This window comes from Odontesthes bonariensis, chromosome 23, assembly GCF_027942865.1.
Source record: "Odontesthes bonariensis isolate fOdoBon6 chromosome 23, fOdoBon6.hap1, whole genome shotgun sequence".
NCBI classification, from domain to species: Eukaryota; Metazoa; Chordata; class Actinopteri; order Atheriniformes; family Atherinopsidae; genus Odontesthes; species Odontesthes bonariensis.
The window spans coordinates 27,933,756-27,946,897 of record NC_134528.1 but is presented as its reverse complement, the minus strand read 5'-3'; the positions used below and the strand labels follow the sequence as shown (position 1 = coordinate 27,946,897).

Below are 13,142 nucleotides of genomic sequence, written 5' to 3'. Positions count from 1 at the left end.
CTGCCAACCCTAAAATGAATATCAGAATATTTAGAGCCACTCAGACTCAGAATCTTCAGCCTCTCTTAGCCAGCACATACTTGGAGAGCTCCTTAACATCATGTCCTCAGGGCTTTTGATGTCAATTGGGTGTCCGCCTCTGTTGGCTGTAGCTTGGACATGGATAACTTGTGTACTTGCTTGCTGGCATGAGTTTTGTCACCCATTTTAGATGGACTGAGATGTGGTTCAAGATGAGATGAACTGTTTCCAAACTGCTGCTGTGTCCAATCTTCTTCACTTATTCAGTCACTTCTACTTAATCGTCTTCTATTTTCCGCCCCTTCTTTGATGAACAATATAATTAAAGAAAAACATATATAAACATATGAATAAATCTTCATTTGATTTATATTTGTAATCTGTTAAAAAATCTTTCTACATGCTCTACTTATTGAGCACACAATAAATAGCCTGAGAGCTCATACAAACTGATGAAAAATACCTGACTAGCAATTTCATATGTCCACTTAAATAAGGTGTTATTGTGAGCAATGTGGCTGTAAAGTAGCTGAGGAATCTTCTTAGACGGAGATGACTGAATTAAAAGCATGTGGATTTTTACAGCAGTCGTTAGGAGACAACCGTATATGCAATTTTTTTTTAGATCTGAAAATATAGAATAGAGAAATACTCTATTCATTCCCCGTGGGGGAAATTCAAATTGTCATGTAGCTAAATTAAAATATAAATAAATAAATGAAATAAAATAAATAGATAAATGTGAGAAGTCAGCGGTGACTGTTAAAAAGCCTTATGGCTGTGGGGACAAAGGAACTCCTGAACCTCTCAGTCCTGCATCGCAGCCCAGTGAGATGAGCCTCTCACTGCTGCTGCCCTGTCCTACCAGGATGCTGTGGAGAGGGTGCTTATTGTTCACCATCACCAAAAATGCTTTATATCTCTCGTCCTTTCCTTTTTACAAAGACCCGAGAGCTGTGGTGGCCCCTCTGTTTGAGGCTCAGTTGGATCTGAGGGTTCCCGACATGGTGTTCACTCCCTCTCTGGAATTTGGAGCTGGAGACAGCTTCTTTGAGATGGTGGAGAGTGTCATCAATGATGTGTTCAGAATGTCCTCACTGGTGCCGCGGCTCGCCCATCACAGCCCATTTCCTCACTACCAGGTACGAGCTGGTTTGATGCAGCAGAGCACCAGAATATGGGGGTTACAGCTCTTTAACGTGCCACACGGTTTCTGACCTTTTCGCCTCAGGCTGACATGGAGGACATGGCTGACCTGGCAGACATGCGTAACCTGCTCATGGACCGTGTGCAGAGTGCCATGGCAGCGTGCTGTGAGTTTCGCAACTCTTTGGAGCGTTACAGCTACCTGTATGTGGAAGACAGAAAGGAGTTCATGCGTCGGTTTCTTATGTATGGCCACATTTCTACAAGCCCTGACTTTGAGGATGATGTTAGCAACAGGAACCCTGAGAGTCCACCAACTCTGGATGATTTTAGAGAACAGGTGGACAGGTAAGTACGCGTATTTGTGTTTTTTAATTTCAGTTTTAGGCAATGTGTTCTCTTGCAGGGATTAGATTAAGATATTAACTTTAGTTTTGATTTTAGGTAAGAGAATGTAATAATGATTCGGCTGCACAGTCCTATTTTTGCTGAACCGCATTCTGTTTGTCTTTATGACGTAGTTATGAGAAGCTCCATGAGGAGGTTCAGGGTCTTGAAGTGATGCATATGTTCCATGGATGGATGAGGGTGGATGGCCGTAGCATGAAGAGTGCCCTGCTCAATATCATCAAGAAATGGAGCCTCATGTTCAAACAGCACCTCATCGATCTGGTAACCAACAGGTATGGCATGCATCCTCGGGCTAATTAATCACCATTTTCATAGAAGGTTAATAGAAAAAAGATGAGCCAAAGTGAGACTACTTACCTTTTAGAGGAAAAACCAACACCGTATTTTTCTTTCTCATACTTTGTACTCTGTGTGCAGTAATGCAAGAGGACAGGATATTTTTGTTAATTGAATTGATTTATGTGTGTGGGAGAACAAAAAATCTCGACTATTTAAGTCCAGCTGGGTCGAGTTGGACTTTCCCAGAAATAATTAGGATTTGGATAGAAATGTGATAAAATTGATGAAGTCAGTGTTTTCCTCAGAAAGATTATACTTGTGGTGGTATTGACGTTGCAATAGAATGCCTTTCATCTATAGTTTGGTCCTTGTTCATTCTGCCACTTATTAAACAGACTGCGGTCGAGTAGTCAGGCCACCGCAATTAAATCTGTATTTTTATCAGTAATACAGTGATTGGAGCTTTCCCTTAAATGTGTGTGAAGCAGAGGGGAGCGAGAGGGACACATAGTCTTACACAGAAAGTAATTAAAGTTTGTATAACTGGTGCTTTTTTGTAAAAAGTTGTTAAACCTACTTGGTGACAGTATAAAGAGCTCTTACTGTCTTGATCTGGTGTGTTTGCATTAAACAGGGAGGGGCTGATGTACTGTAGTAGATCTCACTATTTTGTATTGTGAAAAATAAAGCTATTTGAGGGGGTAGATGAATATATATTTGGCCACTGTTAATATACTTAAGGTTGTGGAAGTGATGGTGATAAAAGAGAATATACAGATTCTACCATGTTGTACATCCTTGATCTTTTGGTTCAAAATAGTCTCTGAAAAAATTTGATAATAGATATTCATTTTTTCTATCACCAGTCTGTCAGATCTGGAGAAGTTCATCACTATAACTGAAGCTGGGCTGGGCCAGCGGGTGGAGGAAGGTGACTGCAGAGGTCTGGTCCAGGTCATTGGTCATTTACTGGCTGTTAAGGAAAGACTAAACATGACTGACACCATGTTTGAGCCTCTGCAACAAACCATTGCTCTGCTGAAAGTTTATGAACAGGAACTTCCTGAAGTGGTTTACAAACAATTAGCGGTAAGGACTGATTTACTGTCACACATTCTTTGCTATGTTTAAACCCATTTTTCTTCTTTTTATTTGCCACTTCCAGTCACCAATCTCTGGTGTGAGCTCTTCTGCCCACCTCGCTGCCTTATTTTTGTATCTATCTGATCGTCTGTCTGTCTGCAGGAGCTGCCAGAGAAGTGGACCAATGTGAAAAAACATGCGATGTCGGTCAAACAGCAGGTGGCACCTCTGCAGGCCATTGAGGTGGCCGGCCTACGCCGAAAGTGTGCTTCATTCGATGTTGAGCAACACACTTTTCGGGAACACTTCCGCAACAATGGGCCCTTCAGGTAGAACATGTCTAATAATCTGAGTTTAACTGGAAACTCTTTTTATGAGCTCCATGAAATGTTTCTCAGGCAGCTTTGAAATGGTTCTGAAACTCACGGAAATGAGCAGAGCATAATGGTTGGATAACAAAAAAATAAAAATAAATTAGATTTCTCTCTGTAGCCGGTCTAAAATTATGCTATTTTATTGATTGAGCATGATCTCATTCTTTGCTACATACTTTTTGATGTCATGATACATCTGTCTGAATTATATCAATGTTTTCCTCAGGTACAAAGTGCTTAATATTTACTCTAAACAGCCTGTGGCTGAGGTGTACAGAGCAAAGAGAAGAGGGTTGGTCTCTGGAGATGTACCACCAATACAGACATTCCGGCTCATTTTTGGGAACGATAACAATTAAATGTTTATATTTAATTTGTCAAAGCGCATAGCAAGGATAACAGAAACAAAGTTGTTATTATTGGTCAGATTTTTAGACTTATCAAGCTGATTCATAAAAGCTGATTAGAGACACTTTAATAGAAAGGAGACTATGAATGTGTTACAGTATTATAAACACAGTTATTGAACCTAACAAATGTCGAGTCATTAAAACGTAATCAACTTCTGTTGCTGGTTAACTGTAATCAAAATAAATTGATTTACATTTATTAGTAGGCAACAATAAAGTCAGACAAAGCAACTACCTGTATGTTACTGTTTGCAAACACAGCATTCAGACCCCTCCCCCCCCTCCCCCCCCCTCCCCTCCCCTCCCCTCCCCTCCCCTCCCCTCCCCTCCCCTGTACCATGTGAAGCAGCAGCTATGAACATCAGACAGCCAGTCAGTCACAGTAAATCAGATAAATAAAATCATTTTGAATCAATCAAGACTGCTTCACCGTTGCTATATTCTGGAGAGCAGATACACATGTGTCACACAGGAAGGTGCTGCCTGGACAGATTTGATGTCCCCACACTGCCCCATGAGTGTTGCACTGACATGTACACAGATAGTGTGGAAAGAAAAGTCACGAGACAGCGATTTAAACCAGTTTTGTTTGCCCTCACACCCACAAGCTGTCATTGGCTCTCTGTCCAGCCTTAAAGTGCCAGTGCATGGCACAACGAGAAGAGCAAAGGTTCTCTGCAGCAAAATGCATCAGCAAAAACTTAAAGTGGCTCATAGAAGATGATTGAGAGGGATCGCTTCTATATGATTCTAGATGTTTTCTTTTCAGAAATATTAGGCCTGCTCTGCTGCAAATGATTTCCTCATTTGAAATTAACTCTGCATGTTATCAAGGTTGATAAAATGTGAATATAAATGTAAACATCGGACGAGAGGCTCTGTGAGGAGGTTTGTGGTGAATGTAGACAAAGTTAGTTGGTGAGGGCAACAGCATTTCCTGTTGACCTATTGTTCCGTAACAACCTTTGTAAAGATAAGAATGTCACCTTCCTCGTCTCCTCACATGATAACACAGAATTGTTATCCTGAGGCCCTCACATCCGGCAAGGCTAATTGAATCTTAACATAATGATAATTAATTCATAGGGAGAGATGCCTCGTCACAATGTCTAATTGTCAGATTAGTTATGTGTGTAATTGGTCTCTTAATAACCTGGTGATTATTTTTCCATTAATGTCATGGAAGTTATTGCTAATTGTCACAGGATGAAGGTAGCTCTGCAGACTCTGGACAGGCGTATGCTGCAATCAAGTCATGTTTGGCAAAACTTCTGCCTCTCATTACCCAAACACATCCTGATATACCGAGCCTGTACAAGTACGTGTGTTTTGATGGGTGCCTGTGTGTGCTCATGTATCCAGGTTTGACAGCAAGAGCCCCTACCAGATGTTGGATAAGTTCCACCGGCAGATCTGGGAACGGGAGGCGGTTATGGCCTCCCTGTTGGAGTCTGCAAATCTGTTCGAGGTCACAATCTCAGAGTACAAACAGCTCCGACAATGCAGGTAAAGCCTGAACCAATGAATGAAGAAAACACCACCAGTCCATGCCAGATTTGGACCTAATGAGCTATTATTGCGCAGATGCTCTTTCACATTCGTAATCTGTATCAGAAGTGTTGCTGTTTTCATTCTGGATTGATTTTCCACTTCCCTACTTCGCCCCTAGGCGTGAGGTGGGCCTACTGAAAGAGCTGTGGGATATGATAACTTTGGTGGAATCCAGCATGGCAGCATGGAGGACGACTCCCTGGAGAAAGATCAATGTGGAGGACATGGAACTGGAGTGCAAACGCTTCTCTAAAGATATTCGGGGGCTGGATAAAGAGGTGAGGGGTGCATCCAAAAAATAATAACTAAACCCCTTGCAGTTTTTTTCACTGGGGTAATGTGTTTTGTGTGAAATCCTGGATATTCAGAGACTGATTAACTGCACAAAGATCTGCAGCATGTTGTCTTTGTTTTGGTCAGGATTGCAGGATGGCTTTGTTATGGCTAGGGAGAGCTAATAATCTTCATGCTGAAGGGAAAACTCCAGTGCTCGGCTGGCAGCTCAGAGGTCAGCAACATTTGCATTTAAAGGGCGGTCCTTACTACAGTGGTGTTGCAGCTTGTACAATGAGCAAGTGTGCACGCTGACAATAGTTGCTACTTCATGGTCCTCTCTGCCGACATGAATGTATTGTGAATTGATATGCTCGAAACAGCACACTTTACCCAGACTCATGAGTAGTTCCAGGTGTGACAACACATATCCACACCAAGTCCATTTATTCATTTTCTATACCCGCTTAATCCAGTTTAGAGTCGCGGGGTGCTGCAGCCTATCCCAGCTGTCGCCAGTCCATCACAGGGCCACACAGAGACAAAACAAAACACACAAACATGCACACTCACACTCACTCCTAGGGTCAATTTAGAGTCACCAATCTACCTGGAGAGAACTCACGCATACGCGAGGAGAACATGCAAACTCGACACAGAAAGGCCCCAGCTGGGAACAAACCCACCACACCACCGTGCACCATCCATACCAAGCATGATAAAAGATACTGTCTCTCTTTCATGGTAAACAGTCTTTGGTTTCACATTTTTTATTCAGGAAATAATTTGAAACATGTTTAAGATGCTAGATTTCCCATTTGAAGTCCTTCATTCAGATGACAGTTTGTCATTTCGGTATACGGGCCTCTGTTCAAATCTCTTGTGGATCACTTGTGGAGCATGAAGCTTATTCAGCAGGAGCAGTAAAGATATGGTCAGAACATGGCAGACCAAGTAAGGTGCTAAAGGGGAATTTTTTTTTTCTCCTATTTCTGGCATAAAATACGTTCATCTACTCACCGATAACAGTTTGGTGAAAGTCGCCGTCCTTCGGAAGATATTTAGATCACTCGAGATCCGCGCATATCCAAATAACGGGAGAGAACGGGGCAGAGACAATACAGCCTCTAAATAAGGCATTATCTGTCTTTATTTCACCAATACTTTTGTCAGGTTTGGTGGGTGCGAGGCGTGGAAGGACATGGATGCAGACTTCAAAAAAGCAAACTGATTTATTATTCCAAAAAACAAGGTCAGCACAAAGCGCGGCTGAGCCGGATGACAAAACCTAGACTATGAGAAAACAAAAAGACATGACATGACATGACATGACATGACATGACATGACATGACTGAGCTTGGCTTAACGTACTGTGTAAGAATCTGACAAAGTGAATGAGGAAACCTGGAAACTAAATACTGACTGAGTGATAGGTGAGTGAGTGCAGCTGAGGGGAAAAAAACAGGTGGCGTGAATGAAGGTGATGGCAGAGCAACAGAAACTATGGGGAAAACATGGCTAAACTAAATACCTGGACTCGAAAACCAAGGCATGAGAGAAAACTAAAACATGGCAAAACTAAAAACTAAACATGAGCTTGAAACCAAGGAATGAGGAAAACTTAACATGACAAAACTAAAAACTAAACAAGAACTAAAAACATGGCGAAAACCCCATGGACGTGACAACTTTAAGATGAATGAAGACTGAACGCGTACTATTGCACTGTTAGCTCAGAGCTGCCGTGTTGTTGTTATTGGGGGCTATCGGGGGCTTTCTACACACACATCTACTGGGATGATGTCATCGCCGCTGCAGCACAGATCATTCACTCCGTGCTCTGTACTTTACACAGAGTTTACCACTGCTAGTTTTGTGTTACCAGCAGCATTAGCATTAGGGACGTCATCCCAGTAGACGCGTGTGTAGAAAACCCCGGATAACAACAACACGATTTGTTGTTATCCGAGGAAACATTGATTTCTGGCTCTGTGTGTGATAGGTTAGAGCGTGGGAGGCCTTCACAGGACTGGACGACAGGGTAAAGAACATCCTCACCTCCCTCCGGGCTGTGGCAGAGCTTCAAAATCCGGCCATTCGAGCCCGACACTGGCACCAGCTGATGGCTGACACTGGAGTCCGCTTCACCATGGACCAGGTTTTTGGTTTATTCTGAGAAATAATTGAGAAGGACATATCGTGAATTACATACATTTTGTTGAATTTCTGAAAGTTTTTCAAATTAGTGGCGCATTTGCAGCAGTTCAGTTTTTTCATATCCAGAACAGAACTCTTCCCATACATGAAGTATTATTGGATTAATAGTAATCCAACAATTCAAAGAGCTTCAAGTAAGGATTCATACACAAAATAAAGTTTTGTTATGTAACAGGAACTTCAGCTACTTCGCTTTTATTTTTTCAAATGAAAAGCTTGATCAATCTTCCAGGCACAGCCCAATTCTGTTGAGTTTTCACTGGAAATATTTGACACTTGTTAAGCTATGCCCATAAAGGATAGTGGCAGCAGCAGCACGATTGCTACCTGCAGGCAAAGACAGTTAACACTAAATTATTTTGTCAAAGACTTTCAAATTGAATTTTGACATAACGCTTTGAAGGATCATTAGAACGTTTGAACTGTTTCAGAGGTAGAGCTCACATAATAAGTTTAATGATTTACTTTTTCACTAATCTATGTAATGTGACTCAGTTTTATAACTGCTGTAAATGAAAACCAACCAAATGATTGAAAAATCTTCAGCTAACCTGTTGGTGCATACAGTGTATTGTGCGACATTCAGGACGTTATTATTTTCTAGCACTAACTGAGGCAGAGCTAGTTATTATTTCTGGAGTAAGTGGAATATCCCAATTTCATCAACAGCTATTTTAATTATAACTTCTGTGAGCAGCGTTGTCTTTTTGCTGTCGCACTAAAGACACCCGTCTCACCCAGTTGAGCTTGTTGAGCAGGACAGCAAAAAGTTGGAAAACACTAATATCAGTCTTTCCAGAAAAACTAATCACATGTCAAATCCACACGTACTATATGCATATATGTATACACAAGGTCAACTGGTTAACTAGCTATCAACAAGGCCTAACAACGGCATGACAATCAACACAGTCTCAATTAGAACAAAATCCCTCACAATATGAACATAGTTCAATTTTCTCTATGATTTGATGATTTCTTTTCTATCCTACTTACTTTCCACACTGGTATATTTTGGCAAACCTACCCTGAAAGCAGCCATCACAGTTTCCTACGGTGTTCTGACTTGTCTGTTTGTGAGCAGGAGACCAGTCTGGCGGACCTGCTGCAGCTCAATCTGCACTGCTTCGAAGAGGAGGTGAGAGGGATTGTGGACAAGGCTGTAAAGGAGATGGGGATGGAGAAAGTCTTGTCTGAGCTCAACTCCACATGGACAGGTCGAGGAAGCAGCCATTTGGTTTAAATCACGTTTTTAGCACAAGAGCTTATCGACATACTTTTCAGAGTTTTTGATGGATTGACTTTATTGCACAGGTATGCAGTTCCAGTACGAGCCCCACCACAGGACCCAAGTTCCTCTGCTCCGCTCCGATGAGGAGCTGATTGAGACACTGGAAGATAATCAGGTTCAGCTGCAGAACCTCATGTCATCTAAGTACATTGCACACTTCCTGGATGAAGTGTCTTCGTGGCAGAGCAAGCTGTCTGTGGCGGACTCGGTCATCTCCATCTGGTTTGAGGTGCAGCGGACATGGACCCACCTGGAAAGCATCTTCATTGGCTCCGAGGACATCCGCTCACAGCTGCCCGAGGTTACACGCTCAATTGAATCAGATTCAGGCACTCATGGTGACTTTATTACTGCTCTGTATTTCAGGTATACATCAGCGTGAAGCTCATGTGCATGCAGGCCTTTACCTGCACCCTTGTCCTTGCCATAAAAACCCAGATAGCATGACTGTTAGAGCTGTTAATTAAGGGTTCATTAATTGGCCTTTACTCCTCGTTTAGGAGCTGAGATTACACGACTTTTTAATTGCTCCCATGATGTTCAGGCTGTGCTTAAGCCCAGATGTTTGCTATTAAACTTTGGATTCTCCCTTCTCTCTTGTGGGAACTTAAAATCCCTTCCTGGCTTCCTTGTGAAATCTTTCTTCAGGACTCCAGGCGCTTTGAGGGGATTGATGCTGATTTCAAAGAGCTGGCAAACGCCATGCATCAAACGCCAAACGTAGTGGAGGCCACCAATAAACCAGTCCTGTTTGGTAAACTGGAACACATCCAGAGCAGGTGAAATGAGAATGCAGAGTTTGTTATAAACCGGAGCCAGGTTTGTGCTTATTACACATGGATGCCAACAGACACTGACCATGTAACTTATAAAGATGTTTTTTTTCCTGCAGGCTCTCTCTGTGTGAAAAAGCTCTGGCGGAGTACCTGGACACCAAGCGTCTGACCTTCCCTAGATTTTACTTCATCTCTTCAGCTGATTTGCTGGACATTCTGTCAAACGGGACCAACCCACAGCAGGTGGTTTCACTGCTCTTTGCCTGAGGAGGAGCATTGGATTTAATTCCCTACTCTGTTCACTGTGACATAAAACTGCTCCTCTATCTTTTTTTAATGGTTTTGTAAAAATATATTTTATTGCACCATTTAGCTCTTGTGTTAAGTGCTGTTGACTTTTGCAGTACCTGCAGTAGCCACCAAGGGGCACTGTTGCTCACATGTTGTTTTCTCTTCCATCATCTGGACATTGTCTTTTGCATTTCCACCTCAGAGAAAAACTGTTAAGAATGTGCCACTAAATCTGTCTAAGAGGAAATAAGCAAGAATGCAGAGTGTGTAATGAAAAGGCTGTTAGCCGAGTATAAATTCAGCCTGAGCTGAGTTTTTCTCTGCGTTTCAGGTCCAGAAGCATCTGTCTAAGCTGTTTGACAACATGGCTAAGATGCGATTTGAAGCAGATGGAGGGGGAAATCCTAAGACCAGTGTGGGCATGTACAGCAAAGAGGAAGAGTATGTCCCCTTTAATGAGTCCTGTGACTGCACTGGACAGGTAAAATGCACTGTTTATCTTTTATTAATGCCTCTAAATTTGTGGAGCCATCATTTCTAGATCAAGCTAAATGCTGAAGACATTTTGTGTCTTTGTCTTCATTAAGCTGCTGACACAGAGCTGTTAGTGGAAAAATGTAATAGATGGTAAATTTGGCTTACCTGACATTTTTTATGATGGAAAGAGCAAGTGAAATATATAGATATCAGATACAGATATCACAACTCAAAATGAAGCGGACAAATGAGACTGACTCTGTCTTTGCCCCTGGGATTTTGCATATCAAAGCCCATTAATCCATTCATTTTCCATTACGTGCCATAGTATTTGCCTGACTCCACTTCCACTTGAATGCTTATTAATGACCTCATTAGGGTCTACTGATAAGAGAGCCAATTGGGCTCATGTGACTGATTTTGCTGTGTTTTTCTACATTTGTAGTCATGGGCCCGCCTGTTTTTGTGTGGTCTGTTTAAGGTGGAGATGTGGTTGAACCGGGTACTCGAAACCATGCGCTCCACTGTTCGCCATGAGATGACCGAGGCAGTAATGGCTTACGAGGAAAAGCTCAGAGAGCAGTGGCTGTTTGACTATCCAGCTCAGGTAAACAGGCTCAGTGGGATGTATGTGCAGATTTAACTGACGACACTCTCTTTTGTCCATTAGTCACCTAACATCTGATGACCTGCACCAAATTCCTGTCTGTACCTCTCACATATATTTCCACACACACTAATGCTGTGCAAACACAGCTGAAAGCCAGATTCTGCTGAATATTTTCAGTGGTGAGAATGAGTATGAACAAATTTACCGTGTGCCTGTGATAATATCCCCCATTAACAGTTTACAGAAAGGAATTATTTGAGGCAAAACATACACCTTAAATGAGTCATTTACGTGTGGGGACAAGTTCAATACAGTTTAAACTATTTCCCCATTCCCTCACACTCAACTGTTAGATGCTGTTTAGTTGCTTGCTCTTCTCTGTCTCTCAGTCTCCCTTCACCAATTCTGCAGCACAGACATTTTTTGTTAAACAACAGAGCTCTTTGTGTAGACTTTTGAAAATACCCAGCACAGAACTGAAAAGTTCAGAGCCAGAGAACACGTACACCTGTTTCCACAGGCACAAGGATTATGTTTTTAAATGGTGAAATGGTGCTGTAATGGGGGAAAACACGTCATCATTAGTAAGCCCTGTTGGAAGTAGGCAGCCAGAACACGGAACCTGTGGGTCATTGGCTCCAGTGTCTGCACTCAGTGTAAGCTGCACAGAGACAGTCAGGGGTTCACGTGTTATCATTTTTACAGTCAAACACATTTAATGAACTTTTATAGAGCTTTATAGAGTAAATCAATCTGTGCACTGGAAAAGTGTTCATCCCCTTTGGGACCTTTTCCATTTTGTTGAATTTATAATCTGGAATTAGAATGGAATTTTTAGGGCTATGTACCAGATGAAAAAAAAATTATTAGCATTAAAGTATTTACCGCCCTAAAGTCAAACCTCTGCAACAACTCCAGCTGCAAGTCTCATGTGGTATGTCTCTATAAGCTTTGAATGTCTGGCCGCTGGCCACCGGGGTTCCTCAGAACAGAATTACTGCAGCTCCGCTCCTTCGAGCTGTCTGGACAGTTTTGTTGTGTTACTTATGTTATGGCGTCACAGAGAAGTCATGTAATACATAGACTGCACACAGGTGGACTTAACTAAACTAATCCTGTGACCTTTGAAGGCCATTTACATGCTAAAATCAAGATGCTTCTTTCACAATTGAAAGAAAAGGGAGTGAATTCATATGGCCCTCACAACTTTTCACTTTTTGATTTTTCAGAAACTTTTTTTTCTTTGAATCACACTTTACCAATTTTAAGTACAGGTTATGATGCGACACAACAGTGAAAACATTAACTTGCACAAAAACTTTTAGCAGGCATTGTATGTCCATTCTGACCACCTAAATTTTGATAATAGTTCAATTCTATTATCTTCTCAGAATAGCTTAAACCGCAGTTCTCAAAAACAATATCTAAATCCTTCTTCTTTTATCTGCACGTGAGGTTTCTAATCATCTCATCAGGTGACTCACCTAAGCCAAACTAGCCTTTATCAAGTTATAAAGCCAGAATGTGTCCTATTTTACATGTTCATTTCTTCGATTAAATTTAAACCTGACATCCATGCATTGTGTACACTCCATGTTATGTTTCAGAAACAGCACAAACACCCAGCCCCCTTTCCAACTGCAAAGGAATTAAGAGGCTTCAAGACCAAATGTATATAAACCAGAGTCCATTAATATGCAGTTAACACAACACCTGCTCAGTTCACTCAGTGTTGCTTGAAGCTGATTCTCCACGTTAATCAGCAAAGAAACCACAGCTGCATTTCTTTACAGCTGATTGTTATAACTGTAAACTGTGGACACTTCTATGGAGGAAATGTATGGGAATACAACAGTTTCCACATAGACAGTGTCTAATCACACAATGGCCACAGGTAAACTGACACTGTTAAGTGCATTAACACGAATCAA

General features: G+C 41.8%; 1 protein-coding gene across 1 annotated transcript in view; it reads left to right on the top strand.

The window, feature by feature from the left end:
* The window catches only part of dnah9 (dynein, axonemal, heavy chain 9), a 240,491-nt gene that overhangs the window by 86,194 nt on the left and 141,155 nt on the right, over positions 1-13,142 (top strand). The window contains exons 17-30 of the mRNA XM_075458261.1: positions 967-1,163; positions 1,253-1,515; positions 1,689-1,850; positions 2,724-2,946; positions 3,103-3,269; positions 5,087-5,230; positions 5,394-5,553; positions 7,552-7,707; positions 8,851-8,983; positions 9,081-9,358; positions 9,706-9,836; positions 9,950-10,076; positions 10,456-10,605; positions 11,083-11,208. Of these exons, the coding sequence (XP_075314376.1) occupies positions 967-1,163; positions 1,253-1,515; positions 1,689-1,850; positions 2,724-2,946; positions 3,103-3,269; positions 5,087-5,230; positions 5,394-5,553; positions 7,552-7,707; positions 8,851-8,983; positions 9,081-9,358; positions 9,706-9,836; positions 9,950-10,076; positions 10,456-10,605; positions 11,083-11,208 (2,417 nt within the window). The remainder of the gene's footprint in view (positions 1-966; positions 1,164-1,252; positions 1,516-1,688; positions 1,851-2,723; positions 2,947-3,102; positions 3,270-5,086; positions 5,231-5,393; positions 5,554-7,551; positions 7,708-8,850; positions 8,984-9,080; positions 9,359-9,705; positions 9,837-9,949; positions 10,077-10,455; positions 10,606-11,082; positions 11,209-13,142) is intronic.